Source organism: Raphanus sativus, unplaced genomic scaffold (assembly GCF_000801105.2).
Source record: "Raphanus sativus cultivar WK10039 unplaced genomic scaffold, ASM80110v3 Scaffold0389, whole genome shotgun sequence".
Taxonomy (NCBI): domain Eukaryota; kingdom Viridiplantae; phylum Streptophyta; class Magnoliopsida; order Brassicales; family Brassicaceae; genus Raphanus; species Raphanus sativus.
In genome coordinates this window covers 13,671-31,128 of record NW_026615708.1, presented here as the reverse complement: position 1 = coordinate 31,128, position 17,458 = coordinate 13,671, and the positions used below count along the sequence as shown (strand labels likewise).

The following is a 17,458-nucleotide window of genomic DNA, read 5'->3' as shown; positions in this document are numbered from 1 at the left end:
CCCTCCCTAGTGGTACAAACATGAGAATATGCTCATGAAAACAAAGAAAAAAATGTAGAATTTATGGCTGAAAAATATCTTTCATGAAGATATTAAAACAAGCGAGATATTTTTTCTCATAAACGGGATATTCTAGTTGTTGGCTTTACAAAAGAAAAAGCACATAAAACATGTTTTATAAGAAAATTAATTAATCAGGTTAAGACATAAGACAAAAAAAATAATTATATAATTACAACAGAAACAACGTTTAAAAGGAAACTAATCCGCTGAGACCAAACAGTGATCCTCCTCCTAATTTGAAATGTCCGTTGACAGTTGTTATAACACTAGGGCAATAAAATGGTCGTCTTCTCTCTTCCTCACAATTCTCACCACTTCAAATACAAACCTCGTTGAGCTCAAAATTAGACAAATTCAACTGTACAAACACAGAGAGAGCGAGATCTTCTATATCTCCTTCTCCTTGAACAAGCCTCACTCACGAACCTCGCGATCACCGTGAACAAGCTGCCGCAGCAGCCATGGTGTTTGATTCCGAGAAGCAATCGATCGTTTCTCTTGGACAGGTTTTCTAGCTTCGTTTCACCTTCTCTCCCCCCCCCCCTTTTCTCCTTTCACCGACGAAAATTTTATGTACTGTGTTTTGTCTGTTAAGAGGTTTTGAGAGTTGTGAATGCAATATTTAGGTTAAGAGTTTGAATTTTTCTTCTTCTTAGGGTTGGAAAATTAGTTTGAATCTCCATGTAATATGTGCAACAACTTGGCTAAATTGTGATTTCAAATTTAGACCTTAGCTTTCTTGATTTTGAATAATGAATATTACCAATCATATATCTGAAATTTTTGTTCCTGTGTAGGTTGGTGATTCATCTTCAGGTGGGATTAGCTCGGTCAAAGAACCTCTGATTAAGGAGAAACACCACAGCCCAGAAGACTACTCTGTTCTTGCAGCCATTCCCTCGTGAGTTCTTTTTTTGTTTCTTCTGTCGTTTTCCTTTGTTAGGTAGTCATTAAACACCACCAACTGTGGTCCCAGCAAAACTGTGGTTGCTATTCACAGTTTATTGCCAATGTTTCTGCTGAAAAAGCAAGTGTTTGGTTTGCACATGAAAGCATTACTAAGAAGAAGTCATTTATTGCACAGGTTTCTCTTTCCAGCTCTTGGAGCTTTGCTTTTTGGTTACGAGATCGGTGCTACTTCTTGTGCGATTATCTCTATTAAGGTAATGATTGCCTTAACTTCACACCTGTATCTACAGTACCTTTGTGTACCCTTGAATTTCTACTGCTTATGTATTTGTTTAATTGGTCTAAGCCGTTCTCAGTTCTGTTAATTACTCTGTTTTTTTTTTTTTACTTCATGTACAGTCTCCTACGCTAAGTGGGATATCATGGTACAACTTGTCTCCAGTGGATGTCGGTATAATAGTGAGTTTTGACCTTTCTTGGTTCTTCCACATGTTGGCTATTGCATTAAATTTTTGTTCTTGTTTCCTCCCTATAGGACGCTGTGGTCCAAATACATTTGCTAACACTATTATTAAACGTTTCTGCAGACTAGTGGCTCTCTGTACGGTGCCTTAATTGGATCCATTGTGGCATTTACTATTGCTGACACAATAGGTTTGGTTTCTTAAGATATTTTTTAATCTTGTTACATAGTAGCCAGCATCTCTATCTGATTTTATCCAAAAAAAAAAAAACATCTCTATCTGAAAGAAATTGAATTGTTGGATTGATTTGTTTCAAGGAAGAAGAAAGGAGCTGATCTTGGCTGCATTTTGTTATCTAGTTGGAGCCATTGTGACTTCACTAGCACCTGTCTTCTCCGTCCTGATAATTGGACGCCTTATGTATGGCATTGGGATTGGACTGGTAAGAGAGATAGAATCAGATTAAGATTTTTTTTTCTATGAAACCCATGCAACTTTTGGAGTACACTTCTTAAACTTGAAAGCTGATATGTTCTCTCATGTATTGTAGACAATGCACGCAGCTCCGATGTACATTGCGGAGACTTCACCAAGTCAGATACGTGGAAGGATGATATCACTAAAAGAGTTCTCAACCGTCATTGGTATGGTTGTAAGTTCTCAAAAGGCTCTACAGATATCAGAAATTTATTGCTCAGTTTTGAAGTTACACATAACTGACACGTATAAATTTTTGAAGGGAGGCTATGGGATCGGTAGCCTCTGGGTCACTGTTATATCTGGTTGGCGTTACATGTACGCAACGATCATCCCTGTGCCAGTTATCATGGGAATTGGAATGTGCTGTCTACCAGCATCCCCTAGGTGGCTTTTACTTCGCTCTCTTCAGGGAAAAGGGAATGTGGAGAGCCTTCAACAGGCTGCGATCAGGTCTCTTCGCCGGCTTAGAGGGTCTGTTGTGGTTGACTCAGCTGTTGAACAGGTGGACGAGATCTTGGCTGAGCTTTCCTCTGTGGGTGAGGGTAAAGAAGCTACACTTGGTGAAATATTTCAAGGCAAGTGCTTGAAAGCTCTCACTATAGCTGGTGGTTTGGTCTTGTTACAACAGGTTGGTGCAGTCAGTTTCATCAAATGTCCTTTAGGAGAAAGAAAAAATAGCTAAATAGCTAAATATATATATTTTATGAAATGGTTACAGATAACTGGGCAACCAAGTGTACTTTACTATGCACCATCAATACTACAGGTTATCTTTTCATCTCTAGTAATATATGTTCTGTTTTCATTTCTGAACAAGATAACTTATGTCTTTGTACCACTAACATTACATGTTACTAGACTGCTGGCTTTTCTGCTGCAACTGATGCAACTCGGATCTCAATTCTACTCGGTCTATTGAAGGTATTTGTTTTCTTCCATCTATTTTTAGATATCAGATCCTGTTAGCTATGAAATGTTGAGGATTAGTATGCTTTTAAGTGCTCTGGTGCTAATGTTAGACGTTGTAAGTATATGAAATGCTTAGCACATTTTTAAAACGGTCTTGTATGTTTCCTTTAGAAGACTTTGATGTAGTACTTTAATGTTTGCAGTTGGTTATGACTGGAGTTGCTGTTATAGTGATTGACAAACTTGGAAGAAGGCCTTTACTTTTTGGTGGTGTTAGTGGCATGGTTTGTCCTCTGGCATCTTCACTCTTTCTTTTTTTTTGTCTTATGTACATGAGATAGAAAACCTAATTGATTCAGAAATTTAGCTTATTGTGTATTTTTAATTGTGTAACAGGTGGTCTCTTTGTTCCTCCTGGGGTCATACTACATCTTTTACAACACTGTACCAGCTGTTGCTGTGGTTGCATTGCTACTATATGTGGGCTGCTATCAGGTTAATTTTTTTCACAGATTTTCTGATCAAAGTTCCATTCTTGGTAACGTTAAGCTATTTATACTAATGTGTCATCAATCTTGCACAGTTATCCTTTGGCCCTATTGGTTGGCTGATGATCTCAGAGATATTCCCCTTAAAATTAAGAGGTAGAGGAATCAGCATAGCAGTACTTGTAAATTTCGGCACAAACGCGCTTGTGACGTTCGCTTTCTCACCTTTAAAGGTAAGGATTCCAGAACCAACAAACTCCTCAATAGATAACGTAGCTATGACTTTGGAAGAACATGTTTAACTAGAGGTTCCCCATTTAGCTCCTAGCTAGCTAACTCAAGAGTGTTTCTAAGCTACAATCATTTATGTTAATCAATTTGATCATGCACTAAGTAAACACAATATACATATATCTTGTTTGTTCCATATCTTCTTCTGTTTTTTAGCTCACCTGGTATGTTTTATGCAGGAGCTGTTTGGAGCAGGAGTGCTGTTCTTTGGATTTGGAGTGATATGTATAGTGTCTCTCTTCTTCATATACTTCATTGTGCCTGAAACGAAGGGTCTCACTCTTGAAGAGATTGAAGCCAAGTGTCTCTAAAAAAAAGTTCTTCTCATCTTAGCTCCGTTTTCACTGATGATGCTTCATTGCTTGAGGCTCTGAATGGCAAACGCAGCAACCACAAGTGGGCGTAGCCATTTTTACCGCGGAATTGGTGAGTGCAGCTCGCGGTAAACGTTTGGTGCGTTGACAACTTATAAAATTTAAATATTTTTCTTGATATGTTATCTATAATGCAAAAAGCCACCCATCTATTTTTGTTCTATTGCATTATTCTTTTGTGTATTTTTTTCCCTTGTCATTGTCCATTTAAACTAAATTATTTTTCTTTGGTAAGATATGAGATATGAAATTGAATTAAACCAACTCTTAAATATTTCCTTGACATTGAGAACATTTGATAGAAAATCAAACAAAATGTGGTTACCAAAGAAAACCGGCTAGACCAAAACCAGAACTCGTATCTAACCAAGTTCACTGAAACATCCTAGCAGGAAGCAACCAAAAAGTTTAGTAATTATACAATTACTGGACTGATAAATAATTGTAATGGGCCATATTTTAATAACTAAAGCCCAATGCGTTGTTGTTGGTTCCTCTCAGAAACAAATCTCTCTCTCTCTCTCTCTTTGCAAAGAGACTTCCTCTGATTATTTTCGGTAGAGGAGCAAATAAAAAAATGGCGTCGAAGCTGGTGAAAGCCCTAATCCGATCGCAGATTCTTCCATCTACGAGGAGGCACTTCAGTGCACCGGCTACCACACAACTCGGCGTGCCAACAGACGATCTAGTCGGAAATCACACCGCCAAATGGATGCAGGTACTTGGATGACGATTATAAAATGTGTGGTTTATGGCCATATCTCTTTCGAATCCGAGTCTTCGTTGTTCCTTATGAGGTTTAGATCGTGATTTTGCTCATCGTCTATGGTATTCGATTCGTTTATGGAATCACGGTTTATGGAATCGTGAAACTGCTGTGTTTACTGGCTTTGATTGGATTTGTAGAAATCACAGGGTAGCTATCATCTCCGCAAATTTGTGTTTAGTGAATCTGCTTAATTGAAGACAATGTTCGATCATAATTCATAGAGGCATGATGATATCGATTTGAATCTGCTCAGATTTTTATTTTATTTTTGTTAATTTTGAGGACATTGGGCTTATTTTTATCCGTTACTAGAGAATATATATTGTTGAGGGGTTCAAAAAATACATGAGCAAGTTCTTCTCGTAGGCCTTGTGCGCATGTACTCAGTGTGTATATATATTTGAATCCATCACTAACAATTATCTAGTGTTAATAAAACAATCAATAAATTAGCCAAAATAGCTGAGAGCAGAATGAGAGTGGGCAATTTAGTTAGTTTTAGTATGAGTAGAAATTTTTGTCATGGTGTACTATCGTTGAATGGCTTATTGTTGGGACATCAGTTTATAAGCATGCTATTGCGATCTGATTCTTCATTTCCCAAGTCTAATAAATGAAAAGATAATTCAATAATTGCATGGCATATTCTTGTCCAATAGTTTGGCTTAATAGCGTACCGACTTGGATTATGTGAGCTTGAAAATTTTGCCCATGTTAGTTTACACTTAGTTCTGTGTCTGTTAGTCAGCAGTTTGGTATTGGTTCTTTCTGGTGAGTTAGGAAGTTTGCATTATCACAATTTTTTTTGGTCTTTTGCCACTTCCCTGGTAGTTTTGCATAACGTGTCTAGGGAACTTAATCTGTAATAGGATAGAAGCAAGAAGTCACCGATGGAGCTGATCAATGAGGTCCCACCTATCAAAGTTGATGGAAGGATTGCTGCTTGTGAAGGAGGTTTGTATCTCCTCTTCTCATCACTGGCCTAATGATATTTTTGTGATTTTGTGATAATACCAAACCAGAGATTGATTTATTAATCGGTTTTTGTATAACGTTGCAGACACCAATCCAGCACTCGGTCATCCAATTGAGTTCATTTGCCTCGACCTAGACGAGCCTGCCGTCTGCAAGTACTGTGGCCTTCGCTATGTTCAAGATCATCATCACTAAGCCAACATTCTGAAAGTCATGAAAAATCTCCAGTCTCTTTTTTCTCCTTTTTTAAAATTCATTGTCAAGTTTGCGCGATGCATCGGCATCTTCAGACATCTTATGTAATAAAGGTTTCGATCAGTGTTTGATTATGTATGTTTGACCTCAGAGTCTTTTTCATGTCACTGAGCCTAAAAAGGCTTTGGGGATTTGCTATATAACCAGTGCCAAGTTTGTTCCATCTTGATATTAGTGTCAATATTTATTCGAATTATTGTTTAAGCTTTGCAAAAAATAACTTCTCGTAATACAAAGTACAAAACCTCTCCTTGACCAAAAACGAGAAACAATAGGGACTCAAATCTCTGCCCAAACCTCAGAAACAACTTCATAGATTTTGAGCCTCTGTTTTGTTTTGCCTATTTCCAAAAGTGTGAAGGTGAGACCACTTCACTAGCTTACAAAAAAAATCCTCATTTTGAATCGGTTCCAGCCAATTTTCTTCTCTGCTGATGCTCTGCAACTTTGTAATCCACAACCTCTCTGAACAGCACAGAGTCCAACACACAGTCTTCACTTCCATAAACAGCTGCCTGAACACTCGCCATCAGCTTCGCAATCTCTCTCCCTGAAAACCCTTCCGTTTTAGCAGCCGCTTCCTTCAAGAGCTCTTCAGTGACACCCTTTATCTCAATCTTCTGCTGCTCTTTCTTGAAGAGACGGTCGAACAAACCTGACTTTCTTGGACCAGCTTGAGCTATGTACTTCTCTAGATACAGGCTTAGAAGCTTGAACCGCTCTTCTTCTCCGGGTAAGGGGAACTCGAGAACCTCGTCAACACGGTCAGCCACAGCTGAGTCTAGGTCACCAGGTCGGTTGGTGGCAAGTGCTAAGACTATGTCTTTGGACTGATCACCCGTGCGGAAAAGAAGAGCGTTTAGTGCACTCCTTTGTGCTTCACTCATGTATGTTTTGTTCCTCCTGTTAAATTTGCCATAACACACACATCAAAACCATAAACAAAAGTGTTGAAATGATCATCTGAGTAAACAACCACTTACTCGCACAAAAATGCATCGGCTTCATCAATGAAGAGCAATAAGCCTCTCTTAGACTTCTTCCCCCAATCAAACAGCTGGTGAATCTTCGTAACAGCCTGAGACCCAAGAGGAGCTACATCTCCACCAGTCATCAATGCATAATCCAAACCCTACACGAATTGAAACGTTATAATAACAAGAATAGATGAAGTAACCAACACCATAGAATCCTATGAACATATGCCCCATCATGATAATCAACAGCCACCATCCTCTACTCAACCATCTTATATAACAATTTTTGCAATAAATTAAACAAAAATAAATAGAATACATACAGATTTACGAGCGAGCTCTCGGGCGGCCATTGTTTTCCCTGTTCCTGGAGGACCATAGAAAAGCATATTCCTGAAAGGAGCTTGGTGTGATTTTGTGTTGGCCGTGGCATTAGCTAGGTGCTCGATCCTCTTCTGTAGTGAAGGATGCAAAATAACATCGCCAAACCCTTTCCCATTATTGTTAGCTGACCCCTTTCCGCGCAATGTGGACATTGCACGAGAAACAGAACCAGACCAAGGGTACTTTCCCCTAGACGATTCCCGGATCAATGATGGTTGTCCTAGTATTCTGTCCACATAGCTCCAGATAACCTTTGCTCCTTCTCTAAAACAAGCAGTCGGCTATGATCAAATTTTCAATATTGCGGAACTACTAACTGAAATTGCAAATATTATATATCTCAGTATTTACCTCGTTGTGTATATTCCAGCTGCAAGAGCGGTTGCACCTCCAACAGCAACAATCAGTTTATTCTGATCCGTTAGAATTGCACGCAACCCACCTAGGAAGAAAGAGTCAAAAGTGTTCAAACAATTAGAACTTCCACGTGCTAATGAATGTACAGATTACATGGTCATACAACCACTACTATTGCATCAAGGTCTACTAACTACTCTTGTATAGACAAGAGAGACATTCATGTATGTAATTTTAAATCTTCACACCTCCAATATGGTCGAATGTAGTGTTAATGGCAGCAACCCATTTCTCTCTTTCTGCGTTTGCACGATCAACAAGCATTCTCCTGTTTACATCTTCAGCGAGCCTCGCTTCGTGAGCTCTTCCTTCAGCTTCTGCTATAGCTTTGACCTTGATCGTCTCGCGTTCGATCTCAGCCTTCTCCCTCTCGGTTTGCCGTCTCTGCGCCTGGATCTGTTCCTCGGTAGCTCGTCGAGATTGCTCCTGCCTGATTGCGGAATCTTCTTGCAGTTTCACGAGTTCTTGGTTTCTTGTTCTGTGATACTCATTCTCTGCCTGTAAAACCCGATATACACAACAACAGCAGCTGTTAGAACGAAGAAAAGAAGCTCCAAATGTGATTAAAAGTTACATGCCTGCATCCTCTTCCTTGCCAAATCGTCTTCGTAACGGGCCATCTGTGATTTAGTCTGCGCTTGGTGCTGAGCAAGTTTTTTCTGTTCATCATAAATTACCTTTTGCCTCTCCTGTAAAATTGGAAAATGCCAGGCACACAACTATGCTGATCAGAAAACAACTAATCCGAATAGTGAAATGAAGCAGACAAAAGTGTTAAAAGTGTTCCTAGTGATCACTAAGGGGGCTGTAATGGTGGAAGCAAGGTTTCTCAACTTTACTAAAATAAAAAGTATTATCTTTACAACTGAATTGCTAGTTAAGGAGCCATAGTTGTAACACCACAAACTCATATAAACATTAAAAAATCGGATAATGAAGAAAGTTTGAAGTTAGTAGTAGAACTCTCACAGTTTCAGCTTGGGCTTGCATAGCTTTATACTCTTGCGCCTTGGCTGCAAACTCAGTTTGCTTTGTCTCTTCTTGCTGTTTAATACTCTCAAACACCTGAAAGAAAAAAGAAAAAAAAAAAACACAACACAACAACTGTGAGAGCCTAAAAGACAGAAAGAGACAAAATGCTGAGATCCGACAAAGAGATCTTATCTGGTAATAATTCAATTGTTTTAGAGAAAGAAAAAAAAAGAGAGACATTTTTGGCGTAAGAGGAGTTGTTGATCTCCTTCAAGGCCTTAGCTCCACGCTCCAGCGCCTCCGGATCGAAACCACCTGAACTCGTCCTCGGATTATCATTCCTAGCTGGCGGAGTAGGAGGAGCTGAAGATTCTTTACCATCCGTCGATGGCGGAGAAGAAGAAGCAGCAGCAGCCTGCTGATGCTGAGGATTCGCAGAAGGAGGAGGAGGAGAGTTGGAGAGTCCAGGGAAAGTGAAAGGACCATCAGCAGCAGCGACTTTCGATTGCGATAGAGAAACCGACGCTGCCACGGCTGAAATCAATCCAATTGCACATTTCTGAGCCATGACTGACTTAAAAGGCTCTTTACGGATTTGAGAATGCTAACGAGTTATGTAGGAAGAGAGATTGGCTTGGAGAAGACGATCGTGGAGGGAGAGAAGGTTCTCAAGGTTTTTGGTAGGGTTTCGGCGGTTACCCGATAACCGTTTAGGCTACGACGGTTTGGTTGGTTTCTGGACACTTGACCTGATAACCCGACCTTTTTAAATGTATTGGGCTATTTGGGCTTCTTCGATTTGTACCAGCTGTCTTGACAGTTGCCATTGTTTTTTTTTTTATAAAAGACCACTATCATCATGATAGATATCTATACTATTAAAAGAGGAACATTCTGAAAAAAATCTACTTATACAAGGTTCTTGCACCTTTTTATTAGACTATTAATATTTTGGTCTTACCTTTTATTTAGCTAACTATGCGACATTCAATGCATTACATTAATACTATCAGTTTTTATTAATACTCGACAAAACTTAGTTACACCACTCGACATACGAACAATATAAGTATACTAAAATATCATCCTCACTAAACCTCTCTCATGACTTATCCCAATATACCAAAATTACTATATTTTTTTCTTTGTGCCACCAATTCTGCAACTGCTCGCTCCTTCATTTCCATTGATAGAACTGTCGCTCTTAAAATTAGAAAAAGCTCTTTAGATGTCTCATGTTGACATTATATATCAAGCTTCTCTTTTAGACTGGTGAATGTAAATGTAAGCTTCAATCACATGTCTGCTCCTCCTGCTCAGTGCTCCTACAGATCAATACTCTTATCAAAATGTCACTTATTCATCCAAAACCATAACATTGAACAAAACCAAGCCTCAAACCCATTAACAGGTTATATAACATCACATACAAAACCATTAACACGTTTTAGGAACAATGTATAACAAAATTTTATATAATTATGTTCATCAAATCACTGAGACTTACATATTTTATTATGACTATATATTACATTTTTTAAAAAAACGATAAGGTTTTGTGCTCATAAATCATATTATTTAAAAAGTTTCATTCATATGTATACTATATAAAAATGTGTTTGTAAATACCATTACTAAGATTTCCTAAATCGTTTCAATCAGCTTCACACCAAAACAAGTATATTGTGAACATGCTATTTAAATATATTATTAGAATATTTGAGTTAAGAATATATTAGTAGTATGATTTTCAAACCAAAATCAGAAGAAATTCAAATTTCTTTGTCTACAATTTAAATTCGTGCGATCACTTTCCTTATTTTTATCAACCATAATATCAACACAAATCTCCTCATACTGTATTTTTCTTTTCAAAAAAAAAATCTCCTCATAATTTCTAGCCTAATTTTGGTAACTTACATCGATTAGATAAACATAAACTTTCTAATTTAGAAAGCAAATCATAATTGCATATACACATATTAAATCTATCTATACTATTAAAGCATATGTCTGTTTATGAATCTGCTCCTGAAATTTCTAAATAATTACAAAAATTGTCTCTATTTTTTTTCATCATTATTTGCAACCAATCAAAATTCATTATTTTGTAATTACATTAAAGAGTATTTAATATAATATACACATATTAATTTTCCCTAAATGTTTGCACCATATCTTTTCAAAAAATATTTCACATTATTAATTATTTGAAAACATTTATTAAATGAAATCACAAAATAAAATCAAGTTGAAATAACAAATGATTAAATTAACAAAATCATAATATGGAATTATCTCAATTTCTTAAAAATAGTTTTATTTAAATAAAACTAAATCACATAAAATAAATTTAATAAAGTTATATAAAATGTTTTGAAACGCACAAATGAAATTTTCAATACAAGAGTGCTGCAGATATAAAATATTTTATTTAAATTAAACAAAATCAGTGTAAAATAATTTTAACTTCGGTTTAAATAAATAAAATCATATTACGGGTTAAAATTATTTTAGAGTCTTCTAAAATTTAGTCATATTGAAAATAACAAAAATAAGTCATATAAGTAAATTTAATATAAATTTCATAAAAAGTTATAATATATAATTTATTAAAAATCATAATATTTATTACGTAAAATAATTTTTCAACAAAAAATATACCCGCCCTTTTAAGGACGGGTCAAAATCTAGTTTTACAAAATTAAATTTTCAAAAAACATCCTGTTTTAAAAAAAAGTTTGTTTCAAAAATATATATTTTAAATATCTTATTTAATTATAAATTTTAGACCTTCTAAAAAAATTATGTTTATTAAAATATATTGGTCAAAAATGTGGAAAATAGTTAATTACAAAAGATAATATATTTACAATCGAAATTTGATATTGTTTTTAATACTGTATGTGTAAAATGTTAAAACGTTGATCTTTTCGTAAGAGACATTCTATATAATTCAAAATAATAAATAATAATAACAATATAATATAATGTAGTATGAGATTTGAGAAGCATAAGCCTAAAATATCTCAAATGATTGACTGCATTTTCCAAATTTGAAATACATAATCAGTTTTTTTAATTACGAGTTCTATTCTATTAATATTTAAAAATCTATAAACAATCATATATATGATAAATTTCAGTTCATACAAAATAACAGTAGCAACATAAATGATTCCACCAACACATCAAAGATTACAAAATTTGAAAAGACAAATAAAAAATGTCCTTTTCCAGAAGAAAAAGAAAAAAGAGACAATGAGACAAGTACTTAGTTCTTGACTTGCTCTACGCGACAACTATACTTTTGTATTCTCCGTGTGCATCTCTTCTTGTAAGACTCTGCATCATTTGAACAGAAGAAACATTCTTACAAGGAGATTTCAGCAAATACATATTTTCAAACAAAGAAGAGTTTGAGAAACCAAACCTATTCATCACGGAAACGAGAACGATCCTCCAATCTGAGTAGAACCAGCAGGCGGATTAACAGCAACCCAAAGCAGCGAAATAGTGATGGCAACAAGTCCCGACCAAACATAAACAATGGTCGGAGTCTTTCCTCTTCTCCCCATAAGCCCTTTAGCAAAAGGATAAAGATGAGCCAACACCCAAAAGCTAAAGAACACTCCTCCTATCAACTTACTCCACTGCGGAATCACACTGTATATCGTCCTGCTGAACCCCACAGCGATAGCTATCAGATTCACCATCATGATCGTGATCGGTGGGATCATCAGAGACGTCCATTTCACTACGTAAAGATCCGCAAACTCGTCGTCCACGTCATCTCCTCCTGATTTAGACGTCAGCGTGAAAGAGATCTCGATTCCAGCCACCACTTTGAGCAGTCCTTGGATGACAGCAGCTAAGTGAGCGCTTGTCCCTCCAATGAGCCAGAACTGCTCGTTTCTCCACCATTCTTCCAATTCGATTCCTGACCATTTGATCTCGAGGAGAGCTAGCAAACACAACGTAATGGAGATGATCAAGAGGTAGATAAGGAACGTGACGTTGAGCGTTTGGACTATGAACTGTCCTGAGAAGAGCGAGAGCGCAGGGAGGAAGCAGTAGACGATGAGGAAGATCGACGTGAAAGGGTAGATTCCGACGTTGAGGTAAGCGATTCTCTGGAGGATCTTCATCCTCGGGCTCGCCAAAAAGGCGTTGTTTCTCGAGAAGAAGATCTCCACCGAGCCAGTAGCCCATCTTAGAACCTGGTGAAGCCTATCCGTCAAGTTGATAGGAGCCGTGCCGCGGAAGGCATCACGTTTCGTCACGCAGTAAACCGACTTCCATCCTCTGTTATGCATTCTATAACCGGTCACCACGTCTTCGGTCACAGACCCGTAGATCCAACCGATCCGTGACCCCCACTCGGTTTTATCCTCGTACCAGCATGAGATTACTGCAATAGCTTCCGCGACCGTCGATGCATCGAGAAGCTCACGAGGGATGGTGAGAGCTCCAGGAGGCCGTCCGTTCTGCACGGCCGGGTGGTCTGCGAGCGGACGGCCTTGGAACTCTGCCACAGGGATCGAATCTATAAGGAACGTCGAGTTTCCAAACTTTTTAGGAACCAAAGAAAGACTCATCTCTTCATCATCATCAGAGTCGCCACCACCACCACTCATTCTCAAAGATCTGTTTTCTTCAGCCACACGGCTCTTCTTTTGCTTGCGACGGAAGCAACAGCTACAGAATCCAGGGCTGTGTTCTTTAGACCGCGGCGGATCGAATCCGTACAAGGCGATTCTTCTGAAGAGACAACCCGTTCCGACGTAAACCGGACCCATCAAACCATCGAGAGCTCTCATGTTGACGTCGAAGAAGACAGTGTTGTGATTAGCATACCGATCAGATGGGTCAATACCTTCGAACCGTTGCGGGAACTGAACGTAGCAGAGCCTGTCGCCGCCTCGGTCCATCATGAAGCACATTCCTTCTCTCAGAGCTTGAGAGTTGTATATGTAGTGATCGCAGTCGAGATTTAATATGAATGGACCGTTGGACATGATTGCGGATGCTCGGACCAATGCATTCATGGCTCCTGCTTTCTTGTTGTGGTCATAGCCTGGTCGTTTCTCACGCGAGACGTAGACCAGCAGAGGAAGACGGATGTCGACATCTGTAAGATCTAAGAACCCTTCTGATACTCCATGCAATGGCTCATCACTAGGAGGCTTCAACATCACCTGCATTTATCAAAAATTTGAACAATCATTTATCTTAGCGATGAGAATGGGAGCAGTTTTCGGTTTGAATTTGATTTGGATATTTTTGTTTTCAGGTTTTAGGTTTTTGGTTCAAGACATTTATGAACCGTTCTATTATTTAAAAATTTTGGTTCGGTTATTTTGGTTTTCGGTTTGAATAGCAAAATTGGGAACAAATAAATATCTGAAAAACTTTGAGTCCGCTTCGGATCTAGTTCTAGTTTTTCGGGTAATTCAGATAATACGGATAAATACATCGGATAATTCAGATTTTTTTACATTAAATATATATCGTAATTCTGGTAGTTCTAACTGTTGGATAGCTCAGATAAATTTAAATATTTAGGGTAAGAAATATTTGAGTTTTCAGGTAGTTCAGTGTATAAATATTATTTTAGGATATTTGTTTATTATAAACTAAATATAATTGATATTTATGAAATTCAGTTGAGTTTCGGTTTTCGGTTATTTTGGTTTGGTTTCAGTCTGGATATTTATGAAATTCAGTTGAGTTTCAGTTTTTGGTTATTTTGGTTTGGTTTCAGTTTCGGTTCTAGATAGATGTGCCTAAGTCTAGAGATGACATAGACACTGAACTGAAATAAACCAAAATTCTTGTTCCTTAAAGAATATATATGAACTGAGAGGAAATGTTGTACCTGAATGATACCAGCATGGTCACTACGGGAATGATCTGGAGAAGAGTTTAACCAAGTTCCAGGCCAATGAGTACCATCAGCCATCCACGTAGCCTTAGGAATCTTAACCGGCTCCACGATCTCATCCTCTCTGTTCTGTCTCTGCTCCTTCATGGCCTTAATCTCTTCCCTCGCGTGATAAGCATCAGAACGTCGCCTGATAGAGTCAGGCAAGCCGTTGATCCGAACCTTGTACTCATCATACTCACGCTTCACACGTCTCCTATCCTTCACAAAATCAGCCTTCACCTTGTTCTTGTAAGGATCTCTCTTCAGACTAAAATACGAATCCGGATTCCTCGGCTCGATGTTGTGTTTACGACAGAAAGGAACCCATATGTTTGCGAAACTAGCTGCTTCGGCCATGGCTTCAAACGTCAGAAGCGCTCCTCCATCGTCTGAGACATAGCAAGCAAGCTTTTCAACAGGGTAGTCAGCAGCTAGGATGGATAAAATGGTGTTGGAAGTGACGAGAGGAGGCTCTTTCTCCGGATCTGCTGTTGACACAAACATGTCTAGTCCAGGGAGATCAGACTTCCCTGTCGGGTTACTCGGTGTGGGGGTCTCAAACTTCTCTTTAAGAACGTTGAGATCTGTAGCTCGGTTGATAGGACACAGCTTCGGAAGCTGATCAAGAAGCCAAGAGAAAGCGAACCAAAGCTCACAAACCACAGACATTCCCCATAGCCATATTGCATCTGGGTTCTGATGCTTAATCCTCCACATCAAGAACAGTGCAAGAACAACGATTCTTATAAATATCAAAAGCCTGCACAAGAAAGATTAAATGTATCAATGAAATGTTCAAGAAAACTTTATATGAATTATTGATTAACACTTAACCGATTATTTAAAGAAAAATTCTTCTATAAAAATTGCTCTGTTTAGGTCTGATTGCCGATTAAGCGGACACCTAGGCGCCGGCTATACTGATTTTTAGAACATTTTGAACTAAATAATGATATATTGGATTAATAAGAACAAACAGTATTCACACCTGTAAGGACTAATAACAGCAGCAGGAATCTGGAGCTTCCGAGTAAGCGGTCTCCACGGTCTGCTCATAAGATCCTGCGGCCCCATACCGTGACCATCCTTCTCACTACCTAAGTTCCCATCCTTTGTCCAAAAAGCATTACCGTAACCATAAGTCCCGCTCGTCTCAAACAACCACCGGTTATGATCAAAATCACCGGTTTGACTCCTCATCAAACCGGACTTAGTCGACTTCATCAACGACAATCTCCTCTCCATCTTCGAACCACCACCACCACCAGAAGAAGAAGGTGGAAGAGGAAGCATAGGCCTTTGCTGCAGCACACTCTTGTTGTTCTCAGCCAAATCCGTCAGATCCGTGTTCCTGTAAGGCTCCTTACAACCAGGACAGATCCCGCCGCCAGTTTTCACCGCGTCGACAAAGCAGTCCCTACAGATTTTGAAATCACACTCGCAAGGGAGAAGGTCCTGACCCCTCTCGTCGCTCATCACCTTCACATCGCAACCGGGAACCGCGCAAGAGGACCCTTTCGCGCCGGCCATCTGCGGATGGCTGGTCTCTGAGTCGATCACCTTGTCCATGAGATGAGCGCGCGTGACGCTGTTGAAGCCTCCGGTGAACAGGGAGCTGGACACGTACTGCTCCTCCACCTTCTGGGAGATGGACGGGTCCATGGGCTGGTTGTCTGGAGTCGGAGGGATGTGGACGGTGTAGTTTGTGAAATCGACGCTTCCGAGTTCGCTGTCGAGGTCATCTCTCGAGTAGTTGACGTAGCGTCCGGAGGAAGTTCGTCGAGCGAATGTGACGCCGGACGGCTGCTGATGCTGCTGGTTCCTGGCGGCTGCTTCGGCGGCGTCGGAGTTTGTTGATAGATTGGATCTACTGTTTGTGAAATGACTATTAGACGCCATGATCGTCTAGTTTTTAAATATACACCGGACTTTTGTAGCCGGCAGATCCCTGAGAGATAGATAAAGGTCATTGTCACAGATCAGATAAGAACAAGTCATCAATAGATCTAGACAAGAACAAAGAGCAAGATCTTATCATAAATTACACAATAAAGACATCGAAAAAGACAATGATCATTGTCTCATTACCCCCACCAAGAAAAATAAAAAGAGAGAAGCAGCTAAAGAGGGAAAACTAAACCATCATTAAGATCAAACAACTTTGATAATATTATGACAGTAAAGGCAAATGTTACCTGAGAGACCGTAGCAGAGTAAGGTTGAGGTTCAGATCTTCAGCAGATGTTTGGAAGAAGAAGTAAACGCTTTTTTTCTTAATTTAACAGATTTTTTTTTCTGAAGACGAAGTCACATGTGGTCGTGTTGCCCAATTTGAATTACGAAAGGAGGAGGAGAAGAAGGGACTTAGTCGTGAGACCAAATACATCAGCACTACTACTGATACACGTTATGATGGCAAGAGATGGCAACCATTTGCTTCATTTTTTTTTTATTATTCGGAGATCTTACATAAATTAAAATATTATTTCTAGAAAATAATTGGGGGGGAGGAAGAAGAAGAAGAGATGTTGAGAATGAATGAAGATACAAAGATCCCTATCTCTGCTCTTTGATTTTTTTAACTGAAGTAGTTATAGTTTCGTGACGGTAACAGTAACGACGATTGTCAAAACGCCGGCGAGGGAAAAAGACGTTTTTTATATAACCTTTTGGTATTCTTTTTGAGTTAAGGTTTTCGGACAAGGTGGAGAGATTCAAGAGATTCCATTATTTTATTTTACTTTGTTTATATATAAGTAACGCGGTCGACGGAATTATTAAAAAGAAGAAAAAAGTGAAAAAAGT

The 17,458-nt window shown here is 38.6% G+C and overlaps 4 protein-coding genes across 4 annotated transcripts; 2 read left to right on the top strand and 2 right to left on the bottom strand.

Annotated features, from left to right (window-relative positions):
* Positions 1–311: 311 nt before the first annotated feature.
* LOC108809165 (D-xylose-proton symporter-like 1) lies at positions 312–4,238 on the top strand. Its single transcript, XM_018581298.2, has 14 exons — positions 312–569; positions 861–964; positions 1,148–1,226; positions 1,372–1,431; positions 1,560–1,626; positions 1,754–1,878; positions 1,987–2,088; positions 2,176–2,544; positions 2,635–2,682; positions 2,775–2,837; positions 3,029–3,109; positions 3,222–3,320; positions 3,409–3,546; positions 3,784–4,238. Exons 1-14 carry the CDS (start codon positions 525–527, stop codon positions 3,913–3,915), a joined length of 1,512 nt encoding a protein of 503 aa, XP_018436800.1. The 5' UTR covers positions 312–524; the 3' UTR covers positions 3,916–4,238.
* Positions 4,239–4,482: 244 nt separating this feature from the next.
* Positions 4,483–6,142, top strand: LOC108809164 (NADH dehydrogenase [ubiquinone] iron-sulfur protein 6, mitochondrial). Its single transcript, XM_018581297.2, has 3 exons — positions 4,483–4,696; positions 5,617–5,701; positions 5,808–6,142. Exons 1-3 carry the CDS (start codon positions 4,556–4,558, stop codon positions 5,915–5,917), a joined length of 336 nt encoding a protein of 111 aa, XP_018436799.1. The 5' UTR covers positions 4,483–4,555; the 3' UTR covers positions 5,918–6,142.
* Position 6,143: 1 nt separating this feature from the next.
* Positions 6,144–9,345, bottom strand: LOC108809163 (uncharacterized). The gene is made up of 8 exons (XM_018581296.2): positions 8,966–9,345; positions 8,725–8,820; positions 8,334–8,444; positions 7,944–8,253; positions 7,690–7,780; positions 7,278–7,602; positions 6,961–7,109; positions 6,144–6,880 (listed from the first exon to the last, which is right to left on the bottom strand). The coding sequence occupies exons 1-8, from the start codon at positions 9,293–9,295 to the stop codon at positions 6,373–6,375; spliced, it is 1,920 nt and encodes a 639-aa protein (XP_018436798.1). The 5' UTR covers positions 9,296–9,345; the 3' UTR covers positions 6,144–6,372.
* Positions 9,346–11,840: 2,495 nt separating this feature from the next.
* On the bottom strand, positions 11,841–17,332 carry LOC108809160 (cellulose synthase-like protein D3). The gene is made up of 5 exons (XM_056996846.1): positions 16,849–17,332; positions 15,642–16,601; positions 14,606–15,413; positions 12,161–13,925; positions 11,841–12,072 (listed from the first exon to the last, which is right to left on the bottom strand). The coding sequence occupies exons 2-4, from the start codon at positions 16,550–16,552 to the stop codon at positions 12,168–12,170; spliced, it is 3,477 nt and encodes a 1,158-aa protein (XP_056852826.1). The 5' UTR covers positions 16,553–16,601; positions 16,849–17,332; the 3' UTR covers positions 11,841–12,072; positions 12,161–12,167.
* Between the last annotated feature and the right edge of the window lie 126 nt (positions 17,333–17,458).

What these genes read in the sequence shown, in the direction of transcription:
- LOC108809165 (XM_018581298.2), top strand. Translation starts at nt 525, where the DNA reads ATGGTGTTTGATTCCGAGAAGCAATCGATCGTTTCTCTTGGACAG. An exon ending in CAGTGGATGTCGGTATAATA is followed by an intron (nt 1,432 to 1,559) that starts GTGAGTTTTGAC and finishes ACGTTTCTGCAG; the next exon opens with ACTAGTGGCTCTCTGTACGG. An exon ending in CAACCGTCATTGGTATGGTT is followed by an intron (nt 2,089 to 2,175) that starts GTAAGTTCTCAA and finishes AAATTTTTGAAG; the next exon opens with GGAGGCTATGGGATCGGTAG.
- LOC108809164 (XM_018581297.2), top strand. Translation starts at nt 4,556, where the DNA reads ATGGCGTCGAAGCTGGTGAAAGCCCTAATCCGATCGCAGATTCTTCCA. An exon ending in ACACCGCCAAATGGATGCAG is followed by an intron (nt 4,697 to 5,616) that starts GTACTTGGATGA and finishes AATCTGTAATAG; the next exon opens with GATAGAAGCAAGAAGTCACC. An exon ending in GATTGCTGCTTGTGAAGGAG is followed by an intron (nt 5,702 to 5,807) that starts GTTTGTATCTCC and finishes ATAACGTTGCAG; the next exon opens with ACACCAATCCAGCACTCGGT.
- LOC108809163 (XM_018581296.2), bottom strand. Translation starts at nt 9,295, where the DNA reads ATGGCTCAGAAATGTGCAATTGGATTGATTTCAGCCGTGGCAGCGTCG. An exon ending in ACTCCTCTTACGCCAAAAAT is followed by an intron (nt 8,821 to 8,965) that starts GTCTCTCTTTTT and finishes TTTTTCTTTCAG; the next exon opens with GTGTTTGAGAGTATTAAACA. An exon ending in GCTGGAATATACACAACGAG is followed by an intron (nt 7,603 to 7,689) that starts GTAAATACTGAG and finishes TGCTTGTTTTAG; the next exon opens with AGAAGGAGCAAAGGTTATCT.
- LOC108809160 (XM_056996846.1), bottom strand. Translation starts at nt 16,552, where the DNA reads ATGGCGTCTAATAGTCATTTCACAAACAGTAGATCCAATCTATCAACA. An exon ending in GCTGTTATTAGTCCTTACAG is followed by an intron (nt 15,414 to 15,641) that starts GTGTGAATACTG and finishes TTTCTTGTGCAG; the next exon opens with GCTTTTGATATTTATAAGAA. An exon ending in ACCATGCTGGTATCATTCAG is followed by an intron (nt 13,926 to 14,605) that starts GTACAACATTTC and finishes TGATAAATGCAG; the next exon opens with GTGATGTTGAAGCCTCCTAG.